At 53.0% G+C, this 24,448-nt stretch overlaps 9 protein-coding genes across 9 annotated transcripts; 4 read left to right on the top strand and 5 right to left on the bottom strand.

The window, feature by feature from the left end:
* Nucleotides 1-1,282: 1,282 nt before the first annotated feature.
* On the bottom strand, nucleotides 1,283-2,991 carry DAL1-1 (Allantoinase; the record flags this gene model as incomplete). The annotated part of the gene is made up of 2 exons (XM_032023565.1): nucleotides 1,283-2,425; nucleotides 2,476-2,991. 2 exons carry the CDS (start codon nucleotides 2,989-2,991, stop codon nucleotides 1,283-1,285), a joined length of 1,659 nt encoding a protein of 552 aa, XP_031879687.1.
* Nucleotides 2,992-5,316: 2,325 nt separating this feature from the next.
* On the bottom strand, nucleotides 5,317-6,718 carry CGGC5_v014221 (putative hexaprenyl pyrophosphate synthase; the record flags this gene model as incomplete). The annotated part of the gene is made up of 2 exons (XM_032023564.1): nucleotides 5,317-5,478; nucleotides 5,528-6,718. The coding sequence occupies 2 exons, from the start codon at nucleotides 6,716-6,718 to the stop codon at nucleotides 5,317-5,319; spliced, it is 1,353 nt and encodes a 450-aa protein (XP_031879686.1).
* Nucleotides 6,719-7,245: 527 nt separating this feature from the next.
* Nucleotides 7,246-8,188, top strand: CGGC5_v014220 (uncharacterized protein; the record flags this gene model as incomplete). Its single annotated transcript, XM_032023563.1, has 2 exons — nucleotides 7,246-7,581; nucleotides 7,637-8,188. 2 exons carry the CDS (start codon nucleotides 7,246-7,248, stop codon nucleotides 8,186-8,188), a joined length of 888 nt encoding a protein of 295 aa, XP_031879689.1.
* An 810-nt stretch (nucleotides 8,189-8,998) lies between these two features.
* Nucleotides 8,999-9,823, top strand: CGGC5_v014219 (uncharacterized protein; the record flags this gene model as incomplete). The annotated part of the gene is made up of 2 exons (XM_032023562.1): nucleotides 8,999-9,069; nucleotides 9,121-9,823. 2 exons carry the CDS (start codon nucleotides 8,999-9,001, stop codon nucleotides 9,821-9,823), a joined length of 774 nt encoding a protein of 257 aa, XP_031879688.1.
* A 374-nt stretch (nucleotides 9,824-10,197) lies between these two features.
* CUTA (Cutinase 1) lies at nucleotides 10,198-10,925 on the bottom strand (the record flags this gene model as incomplete). Its single annotated transcript, XM_032023561.1, has 2 exons — nucleotides 10,198-10,683; nucleotides 10,737-10,925. The coding sequence occupies 2 exons, from the start codon at nucleotides 10,923-10,925 to the stop codon at nucleotides 10,198-10,200; spliced, it is 675 nt and encodes a 224-aa protein (XP_031879691.1).
* Nucleotides 10,926-12,484: 1,559 nt separating this feature from the next.
* CGGC5_v014217 (uncharacterized protein) lies at nucleotides 12,485-13,618 on the bottom strand (the record flags this gene model as incomplete). Its single annotated transcript, XM_032023560.1, has 2 exons — nucleotides 12,485-12,971; nucleotides 13,020-13,618. 2 exons carry the CDS (start codon nucleotides 13,616-13,618, stop codon nucleotides 12,485-12,487), a joined length of 1,086 nt encoding a protein of 361 aa, XP_031879690.1.
* A 1,515-nt stretch (nucleotides 13,619-15,133) lies between these two features.
* CGGC5_v014216 (uncharacterized protein) lies at nucleotides 15,134-19,246 on the bottom strand (the record flags this gene model as incomplete). Its single annotated transcript, XM_066153057.1, has 6 exons — nucleotides 15,134-16,260; nucleotides 16,561-16,608; nucleotides 16,672-16,731; nucleotides 16,809-16,937; nucleotides 17,080-19,152; nucleotides 19,204-19,246. 6 exons carry the CDS (start codon nucleotides 19,244-19,246, stop codon nucleotides 15,134-15,136), a joined length of 3,480 nt encoding a protein of 1,159 aa, XP_066007604.1.
* Nucleotides 19,247-20,534: 1,288 nt separating this feature from the next.
* CGGC5_v014215 (uncharacterized protein) lies at nucleotides 20,535-22,279 on the top strand (the record flags this gene model as incomplete). The annotated part of the gene is made up of 5 exons (XM_032023556.1): nucleotides 20,535-20,645; nucleotides 20,704-20,899; nucleotides 21,001-21,138; nucleotides 21,196-21,351; nucleotides 21,402-22,279. The coding sequence occupies 5 exons, from the start codon at nucleotides 20,535-20,537 to the stop codon at nucleotides 22,277-22,279; spliced, it is 1,479 nt and encodes a 492-aa protein (XP_031879735.1).
* Nucleotides 22,280-23,125: 846 nt separating this feature from the next.
* CGGC5_v014214 (putative fructose-bisphosphate aldolase) lies at nucleotides 23,126-24,106 on the top strand (the record flags this gene model as incomplete). The annotated part of the gene is made up of 3 exons (XM_032023555.1): nucleotides 23,126-23,208; nucleotides 23,264-23,773; nucleotides 23,833-24,106. 3 exons carry the CDS (start codon nucleotides 23,126-23,128, stop codon nucleotides 24,104-24,106), a joined length of 867 nt encoding a protein of 288 aa, XP_031879736.1.
* Between the last annotated feature and the right edge of the window lie 342 nt (nucleotides 24,107-24,448).

The following is a 24,448-nucleotide window of genomic DNA, read 5'->3' as shown; positions in this document are numbered from 1 at the left end:
ACGCCTGGTTTCCACTGTTTTAGATGCCACAATTCCACGTGAGATGGCGACTTCTGGTCTTGGAAGTAAGCATGTTTTCTACGTCGTCTCCCAGGCCACACAGCTCGGAATGTCTCACGTCCTCATTACCAATGCCACCTCAAAGCCCAGCTTGCGCGTCGCCGTTTGGAACTCAGGAACCAAACTCGTCAAATTCTCCCAATTCAATCTCAGTCTCAAAGAACCCAAAAAAGAGCCCCACGAGGCCAAGTCCGGTCCCACGTCGCTTAGACGCCGCCAGTTCGACAGCCCGGATAGCAGCATCCTCGGTTCGCAAGCGAGGCCAACTCCAGGTCTCCGCACGTCTCTATCATCTCCATCTTCATCTCCCTCGTCGAGGCGACTGGTCTCTGGCCCGGCCTCTCACCGATTCATCAACGGAAATTTCTCATAAAATGTACCGGGGGTTGGTCATCTCCGCGCCACCAACACAAAAACACAAACCGAGCGCCGCAATGTCTGTCAAGTACTGGGCTGAGACCTGACTGATCGGCGGGATGCATGCCTGGGAGATCGCGTTCCCCTCGCCTCGAGCACCTCGGATAACTTTAATTCCCCTCGTGCTCTCCAACGACAATCCCCCCACGCACGTCCTTCATTGGCTGGTTCAAAGGCTTCTACTATCTGGATCATCATGAGCTTCATGACTCGATGGCCCGTAAAAGACTTCGGTCTTCACTGGTGTGAAGGTTCTTTTTGTCCACCCCAACGAGTGTTTGGCGGCATTCACAGAGGCTCTTTACTCGCTCCGAAAGAGGCCACCTGCCTTAACGTTCTTCTCTATGACTCTGCCGTCATCCTCCCAATCGTCATCGCTATTTCCTGGGTATGTTAAGTCTCTCAACATCGAGTATACTCCGAACACAAGGCTTTTAGTCCCATTGGCAAACAATAGCTGCTCTTCTCAGAATTATGGGACTACAGGCTATCTGGAACCCTGTTTGCCTTCAACCTATCCTCAGTCTATCAAGTGATGGGCTTCTTGGCCAGCTTTAAGAATCAGGCCCCGTTGCTTTCCACGTCGTCCAGTCCCAATTGTGGTTTCTCATCAATATGTCTACATCAGTGCGCCAACTTTTAATGCGCGAGCACTCGTTGTCAATGACAACCGCGAAAGTAGCCGGTTCGGTGATACCCTCATTACAAGTCCATCAAGAAAACAGCTCAAGCATTATCCAAGATATCATTACGACAAAAACGCGCGCTACAAAACTCCATCCGTGCAAAAAGCCCCTCTCAATCCTTACTTCGTCCTCCTCTCGACGATAGCCTCGCCGACAGGCTTGCCCTCAACAAAACCGCCATTCGCACCGCCAAACTCCCACACCTTGCGCCCCCTCACCCACGTCTCCAGCACCCTTCCAGTAAACTCCTTGCCCTCCCACGGTGAGCACTTATTCTTCCACCGCATATCCCCGCTCCTCAGCGTCCACACATCCGCATCATCAAACACGCACACGTCCGCGTCCATCCCGACCTTCAGCGCTCCCTTGCGGTGTCCCAACCCGACCTGCGCCGCCGTCTCCCGCGCGCACAGCCGCACAATATCCACGATCCCCGGCGCCGCCCCCTCCCCGCCCTCCCGGATCCGCGCCTGCGCCGCAGAGTGCACGATCGGCAGCCCCAGCCCCACGGACGAGATACCGCCCCACGCAGCGAAGAAGTCGCCCCGCGCGCTCGCGTCCGCCGTCGCGACAGCCTGCTCCTCCACCAGCTTCTCCGCGATGATCTTGTCGACGCTCTCCCCGGGGATCGTCATGTCAATACCGGAATCGGAGTGGTGAATGTTGAGCGGCGGGCTGTCCTGGCCACTCGTGACGGTCGTCGGCTCGAGGCTCGCCGGGAGGAGTTTCAGCTGCGGCGTGCAGGGCGAGTGGTCCGAGACGATGGTACGGATGCACGAGTCTGGCGCGACGAGTTCCTCCCACAGCCCGTCGCGGTTCGAGCGCTCGCGGATCGGCGGGCAGCACTTGTGCCGCGTGTCGCCGTCCTCAATGTCCTCGGAGGCGAAGCCGAGGTAGTGGAAGCACGTCTCGGCGGTGATGTTGATGCCGCTCTTGCGGGCGGCGCGGAGGAGCGGGATGGCCTGCGTCGCGGAGAGGTGGACGATGTGCAGGTGCAGGTCCGGGGCGAGGTGCGCCAGAGACAGGATCTCGTCGACGGCGTAGGTCTCGAAAGAGGGGGGCCGGGACTCGAGGAAGGTGTTGTAGGAGGTGAGTTCGCCCGTGGGCGCGGCCGGAGGCTCGGATTGCTGGACGGCGTCGCCGACGGAGTCTGCGATGGGCGGGATCATCTCGGCGTGGAACATGAGCGTCGTCGGGGTGCCGTTGAGAGTCTTCATGGCGAGGGCGACGTCAGAGGATGAGACGGCGGGGAACTCGTCGACCTGGGTGATGTTAGTTAATGAGACTATCACAAGGACAGAATGGTGCTTACACCGGACTCGATGAGGAAGCCCTTGAATCCTCGCACACCGGCTTCAACAAGGGGGAGGAGCTCGTCCGCGTTGCCGGGGATCACGCCGCCGTAGAAGCCAACGTCAACCCAGCATTGTCCTTGACTGGCAGCAAGCTTCTCTTTGAAGCCTGCAACGGTGGTGGTGGGAGGGATGGCGTTCAGCGGCATGTCGACGACGGTGGTGACGCCTCCCGACGCCGCGGCGCGGGTGCCGGTCCAGAAACCCTCCCATTCGGTGCGGCCGGGCTCGTTGAGGTGAACATGAGCATCGACGAGGCCGGGCAGGAGGAGCTTGTTGCCGTGGTTGATGTACACCGTCGACGCCGGGAACGAGGTCTTGGGCAGGACGGCGGGGATGATGTTTGTGATCTTGCCGGTGGAGGGCGAGACTGTGATTGTGGCGGGAGTGAGGACGAGGTTGTCCTCGACCGTGAGGACTGCGCGTGTCGAGACGAGGACGACGAGGGGCGCCGCTGGCTCTTCGGGGGCTGTCATGGTGAAGGGCCGATAAGAGCTTTGGGGGCCGGTGATAAGATATGAAGGTGGTTAGGGAGCTGTGAGCTTTCCCCAGGTTCAAAAAAAGTTGGTTTCTGGGGGTGCTGCGAGCTTATCTCTCGCGGGGTGTTGGTGGCGGGGTGATCGAGATAAGAGCTCAACGACGGTTGTTGCGGCGTGGCTTGTGATAAGAGATGAGAGTCAAGACGAGTGAGTGGTGTTGGGTATCTGACGAAACTCTTATGAACTCAAAATTCGCAGCGTCTACAGGTGGGCGGTAGTGTGTGTGAGAAGTGAGAAAAGAAGAGAATGAGGAAGAGAAGGAGGAGAAAAAGAAGAGAGAAGAGAGGGCGTCAACGACAATCTCACAAAAAGACGTCGTCCGTCAGTCGATCCACAGCCCACCGCCTCGCCCATCGCTCACCACAGCCATCCCGTCCTTCGTTCCAGGCCGCACTGATTGCCCCCCTTCTTCCCAGCTTCCATTCTCAGTCCCGTCCCGATGTCCCGATAAGATAACATTTACTCTGACAAGCAGGACACACGACAAAGGGAACGAACGGCCCCGATCAGCCAACGAAATCACAGGCCGAGACCTCCCACACCCCTCGTGTTTGGCTGCCGTGGGGTGCGTTATCGAAGCCTTCGCAGTGTTCCTTTGACTTCCCAAAGTCGCGCACCCCGGGGGACCCTGAATGTCTTCATTGCTGTTATCAGCAGCCTGTGATTGGCTGGCCGCCATCGGATGAGGCCGTTTCCCGATCTAGAAGGCTTTGGTAAGCAGCCTGTGTCCAATGAGGGCGCGTCCCAGCGACGGGGGCAGATGAGTCCACCTCGGGGGTGTCCATCGGCCGTTCTCGGCAAGGCTTCCTCGGGCTTCCTCCTTTCTTATTTTTCTTCTTTTTATTTCCGATGGGATTTTGGCTTTGTGGTGGTCATCGCCGGCGTCGACAGAGGGACCGAGCTTTCAGCCTTTGCGAGTTTCGATCGAGTAATGATCGAGTAACACCATGGCTTCTTTGGGGAGTCTGGCCCGCCAATTGTTCATGCGCGCCAGCAATGGAGCTGTGGATTCTGCTTAGGGTTTCCTTTTTCTGCAGAATTTCTCTGTATGTGATGCGACCTGGTCTTGGCCTAGACCTGCTGCGTGTGGTGTTTGCCAATGGGACAATTTGCATTCTGCATCGAGTACCGGCTTCGACACCAGGCCGTTGGCTGGGGGCTTGCTCTTACTCGATAGATTCACGATGAAGGCAACCCAAGCCTGGCCTAGATACGGTGGGCGGCGAATTAGAGACGCTCCGATGGCGGTGATCACGCACCACCTCCCACGCAAAACCCCGCCGTCCCCGTGCCCCCGAGTCATCGACTAGCCCATCCGCGAGGAATTGCGTGAAGCGGTGACGATGCATTCGCTGACTGACCGACCCGGCCCCGACACCCGGGGTCTTCTTCTGCCGTTCTCCCGTTCACCCAGCCCTCCGACCCCCGTCCTGGAACGCGTTTCGAGAGCACCGACGGCGGAAGACGTTGTTTGATCTGTGCTTGGCACATGCTTTTAGTTTTCTTCACTCATGTTCCCTCTTTTCTCTATCAGAAATAAAAATCTTCCTTCGCCCACGGCAGCTGAGATCAGATGAGACTTGAGCAGCAGAGTTCATCGGCTGAAGGCGGGAAACATGGGACCGGCCGCCAGGCTAAGCTTCGCTGGTCCCTGACCGATCCCTGCGTCTGATCATGCTGGCCCTTTCGGGGCGCTGCAAGCACCTTCGCGCCATCGAAGCAAACGAACGAGCAACGTAATGAAAACACCGTCTCCACGGAGGTCGCCGTCCTCTCAGGAACCCGTCGGCCCTGTCGAGGCCTTGTCGGCTTTTGAGTTTCTGGATGACTGCATTTTCATCGAGTAAAAGATTCCCGCCTCTCCAATCACTCGTTCAGTCCGGCCATGCAGTCAGTTCAATCCCCGACGGCTGAGTCGACGTCGAGGCAGGTCCATCACCACCCCCGAAACCCCGCGTCCGCAGGCTTGTGTCGAGTTTCGTATCAAAATGGGAAAGTTGTGTGGTATTGAGCTGCAGGTTTTTGGTCCTCTACCTCACCTCGCTGAGTCCCGAATGCCTTCCCCTCCCCTCACCCCGCGCGCCGCCGTCTAAGAGTGTTGTATGATATCGTTACATGTACTCGCCAAAGAGCCCAGAAATTCTGTTGTACACGTCGAATGCAACATACCATAATGCATGCATTCCAGGTTTTTGTTTGTACAGTTTTGTGTGTGTGGTCTGCCGATCAATCATGACCGCGCTGCTGCCACCACGCACTCATTTACTTCGTCCTCTTCAACGCCTTGACAGCCATCTCAATAAGCCCGTCCTTGGCCTCGCTGTCCGGGAACTCGCTAATGGCCGCGATCGCCCGCTCCGAGTAATCCTGCGCTAATGCCCTCGTCTGCTCAATACCGTCGCTCTGCAGAACCAGCTCGCGTGCCTGAAACCATGTTAGCTAAGCTTTCGTCCGGACTGTTGGACGAGCTTACCCTTGTCACGTCGCCCTCCTGCTCAAACTTCCTGCCTACCAACGCGCCCAACTCCGCGTTCTCCTTCCACGCGAACAGTAGCGGGGCTGTCGCCAAACCCAGCTCCAAGTCGGCTCCCGCCGGCTTACCAAGCTCCTTCTCGCTCCTCGTGTAGTCCAACATGTCATCGACCAGCTGGAACGCGAGACCCAGATTCTTGCCGTAGGCGTAGGCGGCCTCGACCGAAGCAGCATCCGAACCGCCGAGAATAGCGGCGGCACGGCATGACTTGGAGATCAGACTGGCCGTCTTGAGGTACGTCTTTTGCAGGTAGTAGCTCAGAGTCTCCTCCGAGTATACCGGCTTGCGCTCATCCTGGGCCGTGTTCTTCAGCTGCATGAACTCGCCCTCGACGAGGTTCGCAATGACGGTAGCCAGCAGCTCTATTACCTCGGCATTCCTCAAGCGAGCCAGCGCGACGGAGGCCCTTCCGAGGAGGAAGTCTCCGGCCAAAACGGCCATCTTGTTGCCAAACTCGAGGTTGGCCGAGGGGGAGCCGCGGCGTGCTACGGAGTGATCGATGACATCGTCGTGGAGGAGCGAGGCGGTGTGGATCAGCTCGGTGATCTCGGCGAGACGGCGCTGGGAGGGAAGGATATCGGATTCCGAAGTCTCAATAGGGTCGGCGGAAGTCAGCGGAGAGCTGGGGTTGACATCGACGAGAATGCCGGGAGGAGATATCGCGGTATCAACACCGCCGGAGGGGGGCTGCATGCGGGGACCCTTGGGGCACTGCGCTGTCGCTCTTGACATCAGCAGGACAATCAAGGGTCGCATGTGCTTCCCCTCGGCCTGTGTGTAGTACTTGGCGACACGGTCCAAAGACGGGTGACCTGAGCCGAGTAGCTTGCGAATGTTGCCCGTCAGAAACTTCATCTCCTTGGCCACCGTCCGCAACGGGTCGATGTGCATGTCGCCCTTCGGCACCACCCGATTAATAGCATTGGAAGCAATGTTGGAGGCGACAGATACCGCAGCACCCCATGCTGAGTTTCGGCTCGGAGTAGAGTGGTAGAGGGCGGCGGTCACGGGTAGCCGGGCATCGAGGGGCGCAATCCGCCTACATTGGGCGCATCGGGAGGAGGGGAGGAGAGATCGTGACGTTGTGGTGTAGGTGCTGCGCAGCACCGCTGCTCCCGGTCGGAGCTGCATGGCTCCGGTAGTGCTCCAAAGGGTTTCAATGGAGAGAATAGGAAGTCGCCAGAGATCCCAACGACATCTGTATCGTTTTGACGCACTCAAGACCCGTGGTTGTGGCAATTGGCAGCTGGAGGCGAGTGGTGATGATACGACTTGATGACTTTTTTTTTCCCGCTTTCCAGCTCAGGCCGCACCAAGCCCGGTCCTTCCCTTCCACTGTGGCTCTTAGGTAAGGTACGTACCGCGGGACGAGCTGCTAGGCGATCCAGGCACAGCTGGTCAGCTACGTACTTTTTGGGGAAAGTGGCGGGACAGAGGCACCGTGATTGGCTGCTTATGCCTCCAGCTTGGATGACAAGCTGTGCTGTGTGCCTGCCTCGGTGTCGCATCGGAAAGGGACCTGGACCTTCCAATCGTGTTGTTGGAGTCAAGACTTTGGAGAAGCAACACAATTACCCCGATCTGACGGTCGTTTCTCCTGGCTGCAAACCATCTTGATCCGGATTGTTTTCGGGAAGCGGCACGAGCACATCGACACCATGGTACGACTTACGATGTCGCCTTCCATCGTGGAGGGTTTGCAGAAGCTGGCTGAGGCCAGGCCGGAGATGGACGATGCGAAAGTCCACGAAGTAGAGACAGACGATGCAGAGCAAACGCCAGAGCCGACACCTGCATCAGGAACAGAGGACAATACTTCAATACCAGAAGAGCCGAGTCTTGACGAACCTGCTGTCGGAAACCCCATCACCCACAGTCAGGTACTGGATCTGTGGAGGAACCTCAAGCAAGAAGAGGTCGATGGCTTCTCCCTGGAAAGCTTGCTGCGGGGAGCCAAGGTGTACATCCCGCCGCCGCCCCCAAAACCTGAGCCGGTAAGGGACTCCGATCGTGTCGATTCGCCTTCTTCAACTAATAATTTTACCGCAGTCCGACGAGTACAAGGCCCTCATGGCCCGCCTACGACGCGAAGAGGAAGAGCGAACCTACCAGCGCATGTTGAAGCAACCCTCCCGAATGGAGGCCTTTTCGCAGCAGTTCCCCAACGCCTCTTCCAGAGCACACGTCTTCGCCGAGGTCAACCGGCCGATGCGCGAATCCGACAACGGCGACGACGAAGTTACATTCGGTGATGTTCAAAAGCAGGTCATGGTCATTCTCAACTTCCTTCTGAGCGTCGTCGGCGTAGGTGCGACAATCTGGATCGCGGCTCGCTGGTGGAGCCTCACATCTCGCATTTTCTTGACTATGGGTGGATGCATCGTGGTGTTGATCGCTGAGGTCGCCGTGTACTCTGGATATGTCTGGAGAATGACAGAGGCCAAGGCGAGTCGGAAGGAGCCCGAAGAAATCAGGGAGGTGATGCAAACATGGGTTGTGGGCCAAGACGAAAAGACAAGCGACGGGGACACGGTGTTGCTCGACACGAAGATGCAAGATACGGACGAGGGTATACGACGACGACTGAAGGGCTCGACATAGCCGTTTATTCATATCGAATTATTAAGAGTTCTATGGCAACGAGAAGATGCGCATGTACGTGCGTGTGGCGGTCATCCAATCGTGCCGCAAGCTTCTGACTGATCAGCCTGCCACTTGGCTCTGGGATCAGTACCAATCATCCAGATTGCAGTAACCAGCATATCCATACCATAAAATGATGGTGGTTACTCGTCTCAACTGCTGAATGTAAGTCAGAAAAGCAAGCCAAGTTCAGGTTGTGTCACGGAGCAGCCCGGCCGTCTGGGCCAACAAACTCGGCGCCGATTCACATGTCCGGTTGTAACCCGGTAAGCGGGGCCACACGAAAAGCACAAGATCTCACCGATTAGCACCCCCTGCACTTTGACATTTGCCCATTAAACTCAATCCATGTCATATTTCAATATCGCAAGCGTTTGGGCGCGAATGCAGGCGCCACACCTGACCTTGGTGGGTGGAAAACGCGACTCGACGCGGTCGATGCACGTCATTCCTGCCGCGACGCGCTTCGGTGGGGCCCCGAAAGCTCTCGATCGATCCGCCATCGCCCTGCGAGGCAAAGACAAGACACCACCACAGCATCGACCTTGATACCCGTCCGTCTCTATTTATTGCTTCTGTGTTGGCGTATTGTCAATTTTTTGATCGCACTCATACACTCGACATATCGGCATGCTCTTCTAATCTTTCAACAACATCTGGGGGCGTGTCTCGTCTACAATAACACGGCCCACGCGCGTCGCGTCGCATTCTACCAAATCTCAACTTCCACCCGACGACAAAACAGCCTTCGAGGTTTTCATCCGAACAATGGAACAGCCTGAGGAGATTGAAGTCTCCTCAATTTCACGCGATATCTCTCGTCCGACGACCGAGAAACGGTACGAAATCTCCCCACACTCTAACGCGCATTGTTCGCTAACACCGTTCAGACGCACCTTGCGAACATACAGCAAGCGGTCGCGAGTAACTGAAGACGAGCCAACCTCGAAGCCGGCCAAGAAACAAAAGATCGTCATCGAAGACGCCCTCGCGAAACAACCAAAGCTTCCTCGTATCCCACCTCCGCTACCGGCACACACGAGCAATATTCCCAAGAGCTCCATCCTCAGCTACTTCAAGCCCTGCCGCTCTAGCTCTGCAACGGAACCCTCAGATCCCTCAGATCCTCTGTCCGACTCGGAAAAGCTAATCGACACGCCCCCTTCATCACCGCCGGTTGTTAGAAGGATACGAGAGCCAAGGAGACTGCGCCTGCGACACAGTCTGCCTTCTCCAGATGGCGACGATGCAGAGGCCGACAAGCTGGACAGGAGCAAAGACGAAGAGACGGCGACACGGGTCACGCGATCAAGTCGACGAGAAGGAAAGCAACTGCAGGAGGCGAAGGAAAGCAGGTTGAACGCACAGAAGGAGAGTCCCGAGCCGAAGTCGAAAGCCGCGACGGCCAAACCAAAGGCAAAGTCGAAGCCGGTTGCGACGATACAGACAACCATCAACATCTCTTCAAAGCCCACGTTTGAGGAGTGCAAGGTCTGCCGGATGGTGTACAACCCACTGCACCCCCCTGATGTCAAGTTTCACATGCAAACGCATGCTGCGCATCTTCGCAAAAAGACGAAGGCGAGGGCATAGGCAACTATGTGGACGAAGTTGGGAAAAGTCTTTAAAACGGTAGATGATGGAAGGAGACGAAGATTGGATCAGGAGCTGCTGTCAGACTTTGACAAGAGACTGACTTGATACCACTTAGGAGATGATAATCAATGATACCCCTTAGCAATACAAAACAACTTGCATTTCACTCCGTTCGTAACAGCTATCCAGAAGCAACATGTACTAAGCGAGTGACAAAAAGCGAATGACAAAGTGAGTGACAGAATAGAATGTTGAGCACCAAGCTCAGCCAACCCTCCCCCTGACCGATCAACAGCCGCAACCACACCTTCCCCTCGATCCCGCCATGCTCATTCGGCTCTAACCCCTATTTCGGTTCGCCTTCAAACCTCTTAACCAATGCGGGCCTGGAGGAAGCGCGGGGCCGCAACAGCCGCATCAGTCTGGTACAAAAAGTGCGCCGGCAGGATGAACAGGGTGCCGTAGCAGACCGCGTCCGCAATGTCGCAGTAGACCTCGGTCTTGGACGTCTCGAAGTTGGGGATGCGGCCCAGGTTCTGCAGGTTCTTGGTGTACCCGAAGAGCACGACGCCCTTGATCTGGTTCTTGATCGTGGTGCTGAGGCCCGAGATGGAGCCCGCCATCACGGCGGTGCCCTGGCTGTAGCCGCCCGAGACGATGGCCGCGTTGGGGCACTTCGTGTTGGCGAGGGTGAAGAGGCGCCTGGCCTCGTTGATGGCGGCCGAGGAGGTGCCGTCGGGCAGGAAGTTGGAGGCCAGGTCGGCGAGGTAGGGGCCGCCCACGCCCTGGACCCAGACGTCGTTGGCGCCGTAGATTCTCTCCAAGGCGTCGGCGACGATGGGGCCTGCGCTGATTCCCTTTTTTGAGATGTTAATATGGGCCTTTGAAGATGGTACGAAGGAAGCCTTACCATGTTACCAGGCTCAGTCGAAGCACGGGCAAAGATGTAGATGACCTTGGGGCAGGCGGAGCTGCTGCCGGTCTCGAGCTCGTTGCGGGTGGACGACTGACGGGTCTCGAGGGCGACGCCGGTCTCAACTTCGACGGGAGCCGCCGCGGCGAGAGTGATGGCCAGGGACAAGACGCTGAGGAACTTCATTTTGGATGTTTGGGGACGGGGCGTTGCCTGGAGAGAGTGGTCTCTGAGAGAATGTGCTGCGTCGGCTTGGAGCGAAGGAGAAGGCGGAGCTGTCAGTCTGAGCGAGAGCTTGAGTCTGATGGTCCAAAAGAAAGTCGTTTTTGAGAGGATCGTGAGGCCCTATTTATGTTGTTTGATTTTCACGGTTGTCATCGTTTCGTCCTTACGTTTGACACTTCATGACAGGCAGAGGCAGATCTGTGAGATGTACCGAGTACAAGATCTCTTGAAGGTGATCACCAGAAGAGAAGCACGAGATCTTGCAAGGCAACTCATGCAAGCGCAGTGAGTTCACGATGAGGAGCAGATGTCAAAGTGACATGTCAGTTCATCCCATCGAGAACCCTGACGACTTTGATCCTTCACGAGCTTCGATCTATGTCTGAAAGCAGCGACCAACCTAGCTGACCCTGATCCTCAAAGTCGCTCGTCAACAAGGTTCCCTCAATCAGAGTCATGGACTCCGTTATTCCTCCGCCAGTCGCATCTTGAAGCAATCCCCATCACCAAGATTCCACAGTCGGTGAGCTGGGCGTTCCAAGGCCCACGATGCCACGTGAGGGTCGCCATTTCGCAAGTTTCCATCAAATTGGGTATGGTCGGAAGACGCTCCGCAATCCCTCTAGCTGTCGCAATAGCGAACCAGAAAAAAAAGGGGCGAGCCTCGGGACAAGACCTAGCATCAGGGAAGATAGCTCGAGGTCTGGAATGAGGGGCCTGATGCGGCTTATGGCTGTTTCCGGCGGGTAATTCCTGTTGGGTGAGGATGGCTCTTGTGGTTTGAGCCAACGGGAATCGTGGAAGTCCTTCAATTTCTCCTGGTTAAGGAAAGGACCAGGCATGATGGATGGTACTCCATTTACCAGTCGCCCAGAAACCAACAAAACCCAGCGCAACGGGAAACCCTTGGCCCTGCAAGTCGGCCGGTAGAGATATGCGGCCCCGCAGAACCCCGCAACTCGGCGACGTTGGATGCCTCGGCTCGGGCGTCTGACTAAGTCGTTTTCGGAACGGCTCGCAGAGGTTTCAGGCCTGAACAAATTCCCAAAAGCTCATCTTCGACGTCTTACTGGTTGGGAGTTGCGAGTTGAGAAGGTCAGCCAAGCTGGGCCCGACCGTTGAGCTGCATGTACAGGTATGCGTGGAGCGCGTGTGCTACGCCGGCGGTCGGTACTTACCACTTTGAAGTGTGGGTTGTCTGGGGGGCATGAGAGTTGCATGCGATGAGCTAGTCCTCATTGTGTAAAAGTTGCGAATTTCTTTTCCTTGGCTGAGAGTCTCACCAACGGGCTCGCATGCGTACGCGTAAAAGATCTGTACCCCGACATCATGCGACAAGCACGTTTTCACCGGGGGGCTAGAACAGTGTGGAGACAATTGATAATGGTTATACTAGTGAGAGAGACGATCACGGAATGATAGTCAACGACGTTGCCAAGCCAAGGCCGAACTATTGACTGGGCCAGAGATCTTTGCCGTATTTCGTACTGAGACCCCATGATCCACCAGAGACATTTGACTCAAAGGTCATCGACCAGAGGGCTGGGGCCTTGCGGCATGCCGATTCTATCCTCGAACATCATCCGAAGAGCCTCCACTCTACCACGATCTGACATGAAGCGAAGATACTCGGCAGAGTTGGTCATGTCCATATCCAGAATACCCGGGTAGCCTCCAGGGGCAGTAATATCCTTGCGGGCGCTCCATTGCGACGAGTTGCGCTGGAACTCATCGCTCAAGAGGAAGTTGGCAAAGAGCTTGGAAGCCTCCGGGTGGGGTGCGTCTTTGAAAATGGCAACGGACCTGGGCCAGCTGACGAAGAGTCCCTCGGCAGGAAACGATGCGTTGAGGCTTCCCGAGGCCCGGAGACCGATACTAGCGGTGAACGTCACGGACTGCGTGCTGTTGGGCTGACGGAGGACGGCCAGAGGCGAGCCAGTGCCGCGAACCCAGCGGGGATTATTAGCCAAGAGGCCATCGAACCATTCGGGGCCGTACTGATTCATCCTGAAAGAGGTTAGCAATGTTTCTCTTTGAGTGAGTCAAGCATCATACACGAGGTCGAAAATGTATGCGATCGCATCGTCATCGCTTGGGTGCGTCAAGACGATCTTGTCCTTGTACTCCGGCTTCAGAAAGTCAGGCCACTCGCGTGGCGGGTTCGCCAGCTTCTGCGTGTTCCAGACGGTTGACCACGCGTTCATGGCAAAGCCGTAGTATGCGGCGCGAATGTGTCTGAAAGGCGCCAGAACTTTCATGTAGTTGCTCGGCGCGTAGTGCAGAAGCGCTCCCTGAGCATCCCAGCGGGGGTAGTCCTGAAGGGCTTGGAGGATGATTGTGTCGACTTCGAGAGGTTGGCCTGAAGCGAGCTGCTTGTCGATGTTGACGCTGTGGTATTTAGAGCGGTTGACCGTGACGTTCAGTGTCATGCCCGGAAAGCGTGTCTCGAAGGCACGCTTCAGGCCGTCTTGTTGATTCACTTCATCACCGCCGTGCCAGCAGGTGACTACACCGCCTTCTGCTAGGGCTGCTTGGTAGATCTCGTCGATAGTGCGGTTCTCGTTGACTTGGGGTGTGTTGAAGCCAAGAGAAGTGTCGTAAGAGACGACATTCTGGGCCAGTAAGGCGACGATGATGGCATGAGCAAAACGCATCTTAGAACAGTAAAGGGAAGACTGGGCTTGTCTGAACGAGTGACTGTGGACGAAAGATTCATCTCATCTTTGGACCCAACCGCATTTATGTCTCTCGAAAGACATGATTTAGGTACACTCGGCGACCCAAATAAGGCTTGGGAGAACAAAATATCATGATGCTTGGCAGCCGCGTAATATTCAACGTCTTAACACTGCCCCAAGTCCATGTCATTTCCTTCACCAAGACTTTAGCGGTGCTCGTTTTCGCGACATGATCAAAATGCCAGGGTGATGGTCCATATTGACGCTGTCTGACCAGTTTCCTGCCAGAGAGAGCTAGCGCCAATCAACATGATGGCTGACGTTCATACCGGTCTTTGCCTTACCGCCGAAGATCAGGTCGGGATCCGACAGATTATACTACAGAAAATTGGCCTTAGTCATCTTGCGCATAGATCTTTCCCCCTATCTCGTTACAAGTGTAGTCGCGCGCGCGCGTATCTTGACTCGCGGTAGTAGTGCACTTGTGTTAGTCTGTCTACCGGGCTTTCCTAATGGAGTAATATTTCGCCTCTGAATACAGAGTTTACAAGTCTTAACACCGCCTTATTTGACTGTACTCGTCAAGCGTATCCATTTACAGGGCTGTGGTATTGTTAAAGACCAATTACCATGCTTTCTGATTAGCTTAAGGTTATTTGAATGACGGAGTTATGATCCGATGCCATGGCACGTGTTGATGCCAAGTCTAGAGCAAGGGTTAATAGGATGAACAGGAGAAGCCAAGCCCCGCGTGCTCTGTCTACGCTAGAAACCTGGATGTCTAATCGTCCAAGATTTAGGAGCCATTGAAAGTAAGCAGAATGATTCCAATGGGAAATCGTTGGTGGTACTAATTCCATTTGCCAGATTGGCGTGGAGTGAAAGGAAATCGGGCAATGTTGTCGATATTGAAGTACCCCTTATTGTCCGTCAAGGGCGCTTTTGGTTCAGCAGAGTTCCCTGTCACGGAGCGGCGCCTATTAGAACGCCGGCCGAGAGCTCGGATGCTTGCCAGAGGTTGATGAGACCGTTTATATTCTGATTAGACCTGGATCTATTGTATTCGTGCTTGTGTTGTTTTTACCGCAGGAAAGTTCATCTGCCACAAGGGACCCTAGAAAGTGCGTGGGCAGGCCTTCATACGGCGAAGTTGGTCCTCTGAGTGAGTATGAGTTCTAGACTGTGGCCCATACTTAGCCTTGATGTCCTACTCTCGACTTCATGTGGGGCGGCTAAAGTCTCAACCGCTTGCACTAGCTACTGCAAGAACTGCATGATGAAAAAGCCTCAGTGCGGTTGATGAGAGTGGTTCAATTTGGTTCTATGAAAGTTCAACGAGATAAGAAAAGGTTCATCAATTCGTCAAAACCAAAAAAGTCCGCGATACCGCAAATAGCAAACAATCTTCTTAACCGGAGGCTGACATCCAAATACAAACGACACCCGACAGCACGTACAGTCTTGGTCGTGACGCTGCCCCTTGTGCCAAGATTATGTCTGAGGCATGTTGCCTCCTTGGTAAGGGACTCTATTCAGGCCGCCCTGGGCTCCATCTCTGTACGTGTAGCCTGGATGAGGGATGTCTCTGGGATCTGACTGTACTCTTGGAGTTGTGATCCGCATTGCGTCCGCCTGAAGCTCACTGCTGTACCCATACTGCATTGACTGCGGCTGAGCGGGACGATGGGGCAGAGGAGAACCATCGTGGCTCATACTTGGGCGTAGATGAGCCTCTCCAGAATGTGCAGGCTGCAGTCCAGCCTGCGGCGATTCGTACAGAGGAGCTTGCTGACTCTCCATCTGGAAACGAGTATCCGTCTGAGCCTGTTGGCCGTGCATCTGTTGATCATGCGCCGGTGAGTTCCCATAATCTCTGAAGCTACCACCTGGGGTTTGGTTATACGGAGCTGCGTTCCCGTAGCCTTGCGCTTGTGAGCTAGCTGTGCTAGAATATTGTCTCTGGTGGCGATGCTGGTCATGGTCAAATACTTCAGTCTTTGTGTTGAAGGAGGGTGACATGTCCGACAATCTGCTGTTAGCGTGGTGTGGCCGTCGGCGTTGTCCGGGACCTGGTCGGGCGTCGAACAGGCTTTGTTTCTCAAAGGGAGTGTTTTTCCTTGCACGGAGTCGTTGCTGGAATGCTCTGTCATCGCCTTCAGTGCCCTGAATATCAGCCAAGTACTCGCCAAAGTCGAGGTAGGCTTTTTGGACGACCTTGAAGTACTTGAGCTGGAGTGATACAGTGGCGGATTTGTCAATCTCCAAGCTGATTTCTGACCCATTCTTTTGAGCATCAAACTCGGCAAGTGCCAGTGCAGTATGGCAGGCATTGCGGATTTGCCGCCCATTCCATCGGTTATATGGTTGATCGGCGTAATGCTGACTGGCAAAGTCTTCAATTGATGATATGTCGAACGTGATCGTTCGACCTTGTTTCTTGAACCTCTGTTCAATGAGATCAATATGAAGTCTGAACACCTTCAGAGTCTTCAGCTCGTCAAGCTCCGGGTAGTGAAGACTCATTTGTATTCTCGAAGCGAAGGCTTCGTCGAGGTCCCCAATGCGATTAGTGGTGAGGAATAGAATGCCGGTATAGTACTCAAGAACCCGGAGGAAAACTGCGTTCAAGATGCTAAGTTAGGTTTGGGCTTGCCAACTTCAATAATGAGTTGATGTTGTGGAAGGACCCACCAGCAACCAAGCCGTTGCGAGCGAAATCATTTCTAGAACGCGCAGCGAGGAAGACGTCTGCTTCATCAAGAAGCAGAATGCAACCCCATCTACTTGCTAGCGCAAAGCTTCTCTCAAGGTCTTTTTCAACTTCTTTGGCGGTGGTACCTAAGTCCCCTGATCGAAAGAGAATGCATTGTCAGAATGGACATACTGAAGGCTTCTAACATGGGTGGATCGCTACTAACCACAAGTAATCTGGAACAAGGGTTTTCGGAACAGCTCTGCAACCCCCTCTAGATTTTTATTAGCAAGAATGTTCAGATGTTGGTGTCCATCCTTTCTTTTTTGTTACCCACCCGCAGTAGTTGTTTTGCCAACGCCAGGAGCGCCATGCAACAACATAATCAATCCTTTGCCTATAAGCCCTACCGTCAGCACATACTGTGACAGTTGTACGTGAATGTTTCGGAAGGAAGCAGAAGAAGATGCATACCCTTTCCTTGAATCAAGTCTGTCTGTGTGTCTTTCGTGAATGAAGAATGTCTGTTGCGAAAGTGCTGTGTAACGAGAGATTGGACTAGCTCCCGATGACCCTCTGGCAACTCGAGTCGCTCGAAGGCATCTATAGTAAGATCTCTCGCACTAGAATTTTCATATCGTAGTAGAGTCAAATCAAGCTGGGCTAATTCGATGAACAGAACGTCAGCAAACTCAAAGGAAGCGGCGGATATATTGCGAGTTCAAGTGATTAAATGGACTCTTACCCCATTTGCGACTTCGGAGCACAAAGCCAAAGACTCTATAAGTCATGATGAGAATCTCCGTCTCCGTAAGCTCCTCAATAGAGCCCAGCGTTTCCTCTAGAGACCTCGGCGATAAGATGAGTGATCGAGCTCTGGCGTCGGGTACCAGTGTTCCGATATAGTCCGTCGTCATCTTCAGATCGGTCGAGAATCCGTCATGTATTATGTGTCCCCGGCAGCATAATGCGCTGCATTCATCATCCCGTCGACCTTCTGGGGCAGTGTTCACAGGACCAATGGTAGGCTTCCAAGCTGCGGACCTCTCTTCATCTGCTAGCGCTTCGCTAAAGTCAACGACCACTTGGCTATCGATTTCACCCCCCTTGTCAAGAGTGGCCCCTGTGTAGTACATGGCCTTGAAGTCCGCTACTTCTAACAGAAGTCGACCCCTTCGAATGAGACTTTGCCGTGTCTCTTGTCCTTCAAATCGAACGGGGTAGATGAGAAGGGACCTGACTGGCTTCAGATCACCAAATGGAGGGATGATGAAAGCTTTCGAAACAGGGCCAAAGCTTTTCCCATCAAAGTCGATAGATGCGCAATGGAGAGTAAAGTGAGATCGATCTTTGGTGGTCTCTCCTTCGGAATCGTCCGCCAAGCTTTTGCTCCATCGTCCCCAAGGCTCTTCGATCTTGTGGACTGGGACCTCTACCCGAAGTACGACGAAGGCTTGCTTACCCCCCTGCTCAATAACCTCGGTGCCGGGTTTGAAGAGGTGCCATAAGTCATGAAAGCTTACATTACCGCAAACAGGGCCTTCGACGTACGTCTGTTTCGGCTTGATCTCATTATTCATAAATTCCACGAGACTGCGGAGATGTACCAATGCTGTGATCGAATTTGCCAATTTCGCCTCAAGGGCACTGGAGTCCTCGTCCTCGTCACCCGAGCCATTGCTGCTGCTCCCGGAGTCCTCATCTTCGCCGCCAGAATCCTCATCGTTATTTCCGTGAGGAGTAAACACATGAGACATATCGCTCTGTTCGAGATGCTCCGCATCTACCGATCTGCGTTTTTCGTCAGGAATTGATGCTGGCCGAGACAAGGAGCCTTCCGAAGCACCGCTTTTCGGAGCTTCATAAACTTCAGTAATGTGATTGGTGTTGGCCGCGCCGTCAAAGGTTTCTGTGACGTCCATTGACCCATCAAATCCCTCGAAGTCTTTTTCCAGACGAGTCAGCCACTGCCGCAGTTGTGCCTCATAGTAGAACAAGTCTTGGTAGGGGCGCAATAGCACGATGGAGCCACCCAATTCATTTGTCCAGTAGGAGTCATTCGTCAACCGTGACATTATGACCATCAATGGGGCGGAATATATCTTGATTCTCTCGGGCAATGCCTGATTTCTGGTGGTCTCTTCTTCTTCTTCGTTAATAGGTAGAGTTCGTTCAACTGGGCGAGGTTTGTGATCTTTGAATCCAGGAAGTTGCAGAATTATTCGCGGTTCAGCTTCTCCAATGACGACTTCGATGGGATAAAGAATGGCCTCTTCAAATCCTGTGTCCATTATGAAGTCGTTCCAATCTGATTGGCTCAGCTTGGCGCGCTCTCCATTCAAAAACGCTTTCGTACTGATCTGCCTTGCCGATTCGGACTCAATGGCATTCTGTCTCCTCTTTCTTCTGTTTTCTCTGATTCCATCTCGCTCCTTCTCTATTTCGAGAATTGCCTGATATGATTCACGAATCCTCTGCATAAAAAACACACTATCTTTGAGAAATGTCAACTCTCCGTAGTATCTTCCCCAGCGAGAACTGTCCCGGCTAGAAAACACACGGGCGAGGAACGGATCATGTTGCTTGTGCATTATCCCTTCTGTTGCCGACTTGTGAAGGTCGTACATTATGTCGACGAGACTAACTTTTGATTCAACCTCCTGAAGCCTCTCTTTGAGGTCTCGGACTTCCCTTGAGTCTTCCATGGGAGAGAAAGAAGCGTTTTCAGCTTTTGGGTCTGTCATGGCGGAGGGAGATGCCATCTCAGCGTCTGGTAGCTCTTCTTCCGCCGGGCGTGTGGGTTCCTCATCGTGTGATGCTTCCTCGTTGTCAGCTAGTAAAATCATAACAGGAAAATTGGGAGAAATACAATCTAAAGCCGGCGGGCCATCAGTATGTGTGCCCTCTCTCATGGTGAACGCAGGTCTTCCTACAGTATAGCGGTCTGTTCAGATTCATCGATCACCTGCTCTACAACAAACACCTTGCGGCCCACCAAGCAAAGTTTTGATCTGGCTTCACCTACGCTTGGGGCTTGTGAGCCATTTAATGAATGCTAGTCGTTCTGGAATCGCACGAATGAGTCCCAGAGCCATGCTTCCCCAGACCAGGCTGCGTCGGCTTAGGGCTAAGGCGCCGTCTACTCCCATCCACAACTGCGAGGGCTAAGTCAGAAACCCCTGATTACCCACTGACGGTTCATGTACCCTCCAATGATGCACTAGTTTGATTATCACGTATCTCGTGTCATTTTATGACTCGATGAGGCTTACCTGAAAACAGGTCAGGATTTGCATTCGCAGAGAGGGGTAGTCGATTGAGGGCCAGTAAACGAGAGGAACGCGTGCACAACATAAATGCATGTAATCAATATATGCAAGCCCTTTCCGAATTGTTCTATTCATAGCACATGTTTCTGCCAAGACTTACCTAGGTTTGTACGAGTAGCATCAAGCAAATGCATGATTTGTAATCACACGCTTTACTCGGGTGCACAACAGCCTGACACAGCCACCACGAAGCGCTGACTGAAGCTGCCATCCAGGCCTGGCCAGAAGCTGCATAACTTATATCGGATCATTTTCCTGGTATTAGGAAATCTTCGAAGTGCGTTGCCTCACTGAGCATGTATATTTGTGGCACTGTCAGACTGCACACCGGATCTTTGATGAGATCACATTCTGCAGGAGCTCAAGATGACTTTAGCCAACCATGAATGGTAACAACTCTTTCAATCGTTCATCGGTTCGAACCCCACTCAGAAAGGACTCTCCCGCTATTAGTTTTATCGATAACAGACTGCCGTCCTACCATCCGGCTTTCAACACGGGAAAAGCACCTTTCGAATCGTCACAGGGACGTTACGTGGCTTTATCACCGCCCTCGACTAGAATGAATAACATTGTTGACTTGGTTCCTCGGCCTGGTGGACATTTGGACCAACCAGCGGCATTTCTACGTCATCAGCATTCGCCACGACCCGTGGCTTGTGATGCTAATGACATGTCCTTTTGGAGCGATATTCTTCCCCGGGCAATGGAGATGATTCAAAATGAGAATACCCCTTGTCCAATTTCAAAGACGCGTTGGGCTATACGGCAGTTTTCAACATGGGAAGACATACAAGATCAACTGAAATCCGCCCGAAACCATTATGACTTCTCCGACGGCAATAAACACGTTGGATGGGCTAGGGCTAAGATGCGAGGCGTTTTGGATAAGCACGTTGCTACTCTACAACAAGGTGCGAGGCTGGTCCCCGAGATAGACATTGCGAAGCCCGTTGTTGGGGCTATCAAACTAGTCTTGGATGTAAGTAAGATATGAGTTGTGCCGCCGTAATTTTCAAGGGACCTAACAAATTTTAAAGGCCTACAAAAAAGCATCCGAAGTCAGAGAAGAGATGCAAACAAGCTTCGAGAACCTAGCTGAAGTATTCGAAGAGATCGACTTCTCTATGCGCACATACCCAAAGGACCAGAACATTGTCGTGGCGTCAACACACTTGATTCGCGCGATAGTAGTATCTGTGGAAAACGCAATTGAATTTTACACAAGTCATCAATGTAAGCAATAACCATATAGTGTGTGTTGGTTAGAGGTCGAGGTCAAAGGCTCACCCAGTCCGAATCCTTGGAACTCTGGACTTCCTAACTCGTTTATATAGTTGTGAGAGCCGCGAACGCAACTTTCTCAGGATCAGATTACAAAAAGCTGCTTGTTCAGAATCTCAATGACGTCAAAGCTTGCTGCGCGTCTCTAGAAAAGCAATCGCAGAGATCATTTGCACATCGCGTAACCAACGGTATGCCCAAAAGACCCACAGCTGATGCTGAACAACCAAGACTAATTATTTGCGTAGACAGTGAGTATCTCAAGCATCAGAGTGCTCGAATGATATACCAGCAGCATGTGTCAAGTACATCTTTAGAGCAGCTGGTTGAAAACAGTCTGCGTTGCAATGAGGGTTTAGCCGACTTGAAGAATATCGTTTTAAGCCTATTAAGCGATCGACAGAGTACGTTTGTTGTCGAAATAGTTGAAAAAAGTGGCTAATAGTGATTCAAGATATTGTGAACGTGGGCCCGCACTCGAGAGTCCCTTCTCCGTCACCATCGCCCGTCACACCATTGTTAGGGCCACCTCGAGAAATCACATCATATTTGCGAATACCTCGAATAGATGACGAAGATATGCGGGATGTAGTCGAGAACTCTGGATTCATAATGCATGGGGACAACGGGAAGGCGCAGCAACTTCTCGAAAATCGTCTGTTCAGCAGTTGGATGTCGTTTCAAGGGTCGTCAAAGCTGTTGGTACACGACAATCTCGAACCGCCGTACGATATCACTTCATTTTCAGTGGTATGTACGCTCCTGACGCACATGCTGAGGAGGCCAGGTGGTACCAGCATCAGTCTTGTATTCTTTTGCGGGCGACATCTTGCCGGGGACGTCTACCATGGTGGCTCGGCCATGATTCGGTCTTTGATTTCCCAATTGCTGTTCCAGAGCGGCCTTTATCCTTTTCAATATGATTCGGAGTACTCTGTTGAGGATCTCGAGCGGGACGACATCGAATTCTTATGCGATATCTTCACCTGGCTTATTCGACGGCTGCCTGGTAACTCAAATGTGTTCTGTATAATAGACGGGATCAGTCTTTATGAGCAGAGATTCATGCAAGGCATGGATGCTGTCGTTTTGGCACTGGTAGAGCTTGTGGAGGACGACTATGACGGGCGAGCTTCTCTCAAGTTGCTCATTACGAGCCCACAGCCGACGTACAAGGTCAAGAAGGCTTTTGACTCGCATCCAGCGGAGCTTCTTGATATGGAGGAACTACCCGTCGTAGGAGATGGCTTAGGCCTTCTCGGTCTTGGGGAGCGACTGGCATCGGATATGGAAGTTAGGCATGATTGGATGCGGAATAAGGGCCCCCGATGACTTCCTCGTTCGGGTCGGAAATCAGCAGCGCGCAAGAGTCAATGCCTGACATGCCATTATTTGCCAGTAAGGGGCAAATGGCCTGTTGTACGGAATTATCGTGAATCTTCTCATATCTAATCCGTACTACTTCGCCAGTATCAAAGGGACTCACATCGCCATTTGGGCCGACTCGGCGGTCAAGTAATCTCGCATAATGGTGACTGGGTAGAGCCTCAACACGGACAGGCAGGAGTTATGAGTTCACTCTTCTTATTCGGCGTCAATAAGAATATCAATGAAAAGCCCAGCTTAACATTGAGTACCATTATATCGAGCCACAGTCTTACAAAACACCTTTGGTTATCGCTAGTGAACCTAAACCTAGGAGAAATGCCTCTTTTTGTGCTGCTCATCCACCGATCCAGCTAACACGTACGGCATTTAATCCAGATACATTGTTTTACCTGAACTCTCAAGGAGGGCAGTAATGTTTATGATCCTTCTTCTTTTGCCAAGCTCCAACACATAGGATATTGATATATCCTACTTTTTCTTCCAATTGCGAATTCCGACACCAGGTACTTTATGCGGGTGCCGGGATTTCCGTCGGAATATTTGTGGCCACACATAGTCGCCGTCGGAATTAGTAAGTCAATTTGAGAACGTCGGAAATTTCCCCCTTGACAACAACATGGGATCTCCGACGCCATAGGTCCACAACCGCGAAGGAACAGTTTCGTATAACATCGAGTGTTGCTGAAAATTTTAAATGATGTTAATTGAGAAGGCGTGAATATCTGCCAAGAGCTCGGGGGGAGCAAGAAGTATCTCACAAGACAACTCGGATTCGAACGTTCCTCTACAATGGCATACCCAGAAGGAAACAGAACTTGGCAAATCATTCATAACGCCAAAAAAGGAGGCTATGGCGTCGGAGGCTTCTGTGTGTATGTATCTACCAACACTCAGGTGGTCTTCAATATAGAATTAATTTATGACCAGGTACAACACTGAAGGTGTTCTAGCCGTGATCAAGGCCGCTGAAAGATGTCGCTCTCCGGCTCTAATCCAGTTCTTCCCCTGGTCGATGCATTTCCAAGGGCCTGCCTTCATCAAATTCGCCGCTGAAGCAGCCCATGCTGCATCGGTGCCAATTGCGGTCCACCTCGATCACTGTTTAAAGCCGAGCGACGCCGATATGGCATTGGAATGTGCCTTTGATTCAATAATGGTCGATGGTTCTATGTTCGAAGAGGAGGAAAACATTCGATACGTCAAGTCTGTCGTGGATAGAGCTCGCGAAAAGAACATGACCGTTGAGGCGGAGCTAGGAAGGATGGAGGGCGGAGAAGACGGGCTTCCGACCGTCGACCTCGAGAGCGTATGGACGGATCCGGGTCGCGCCGCCGAATTTGTCAAGCAGACGGGGGTTCATTTCCTTGCGCCCAGCTTTGGCAACGTCCACGGACCGTATCCCCCTGGAGGCGCAGAGAAACATTGGCAGCTTGATAGGTAAGCTCACAACCAATGCTCCGGTGCTCGCTGGTTTCTGGCTAACAGTCGTGTCGTAGGTTAGAAAAGATTCATGAAGCTCTTGGGGAGGCGACGCCGCTGGTTTTGCACGGCACGCACCCGCTGTCAGACGAAATGGTCAAGGTGGGCATGGCTAAGGGAATGGTCAAGGTGAACCAGAACCGCAACGTGCGCAATGGTTATCACAAGTACTTGGAGGAAAACTGTTCCATGGTGGAACTTACGACACTGCAAGTCCAGGGAGTTGAGGAGTATGCAAAAGGTGTCGAACGCTTGATGGTCGAGGTGCTCGGGTCGTCTGGTAGGGCGTAGAATTGCACTGCTTTGCTGGAGCGACAGGGCTTTTGGCGCGTTCTAGGTTCAACATAGCGGGCTTGACAATCGAGGCGTGCATACTTTGCCATTCAGAAGGAAGACTGGTAGAATGTAAAGACTATCTTCTCATTTTATATCGGGTTAAGCAAGATGTGCAATATTTCATCTTGGCTAAACATGCAGAAACTGGACCGTTCAGTGTTTCGAACCACTATCTCATCTTACAGCGTCTCGGGCCTACGGCGATCGTAAACACGCCCCGGCTGAAGCAGGAACCCATGCAGTGGGGCAAGCTCAGCGATTAAATTCCCGGCCGCCGCGCTGCAAATGCGGGGAGAC

This window comes from Colletotrichum fructicola (assembly GCF_000319635.2).
Source record: "Colletotrichum fructicola Nara gc5 chromosome Unknown KSG_Nara_v1_contig08, whole genome shotgun sequence".
NCBI lineage: Eukaryota > Fungi > Ascomycota > Sordariomycetes > Glomerellales > Glomerellaceae > Colletotrichum > Colletotrichum fructicola.
This window is presented reverse-complemented; position numbering and strand designations above follow the sequence as displayed.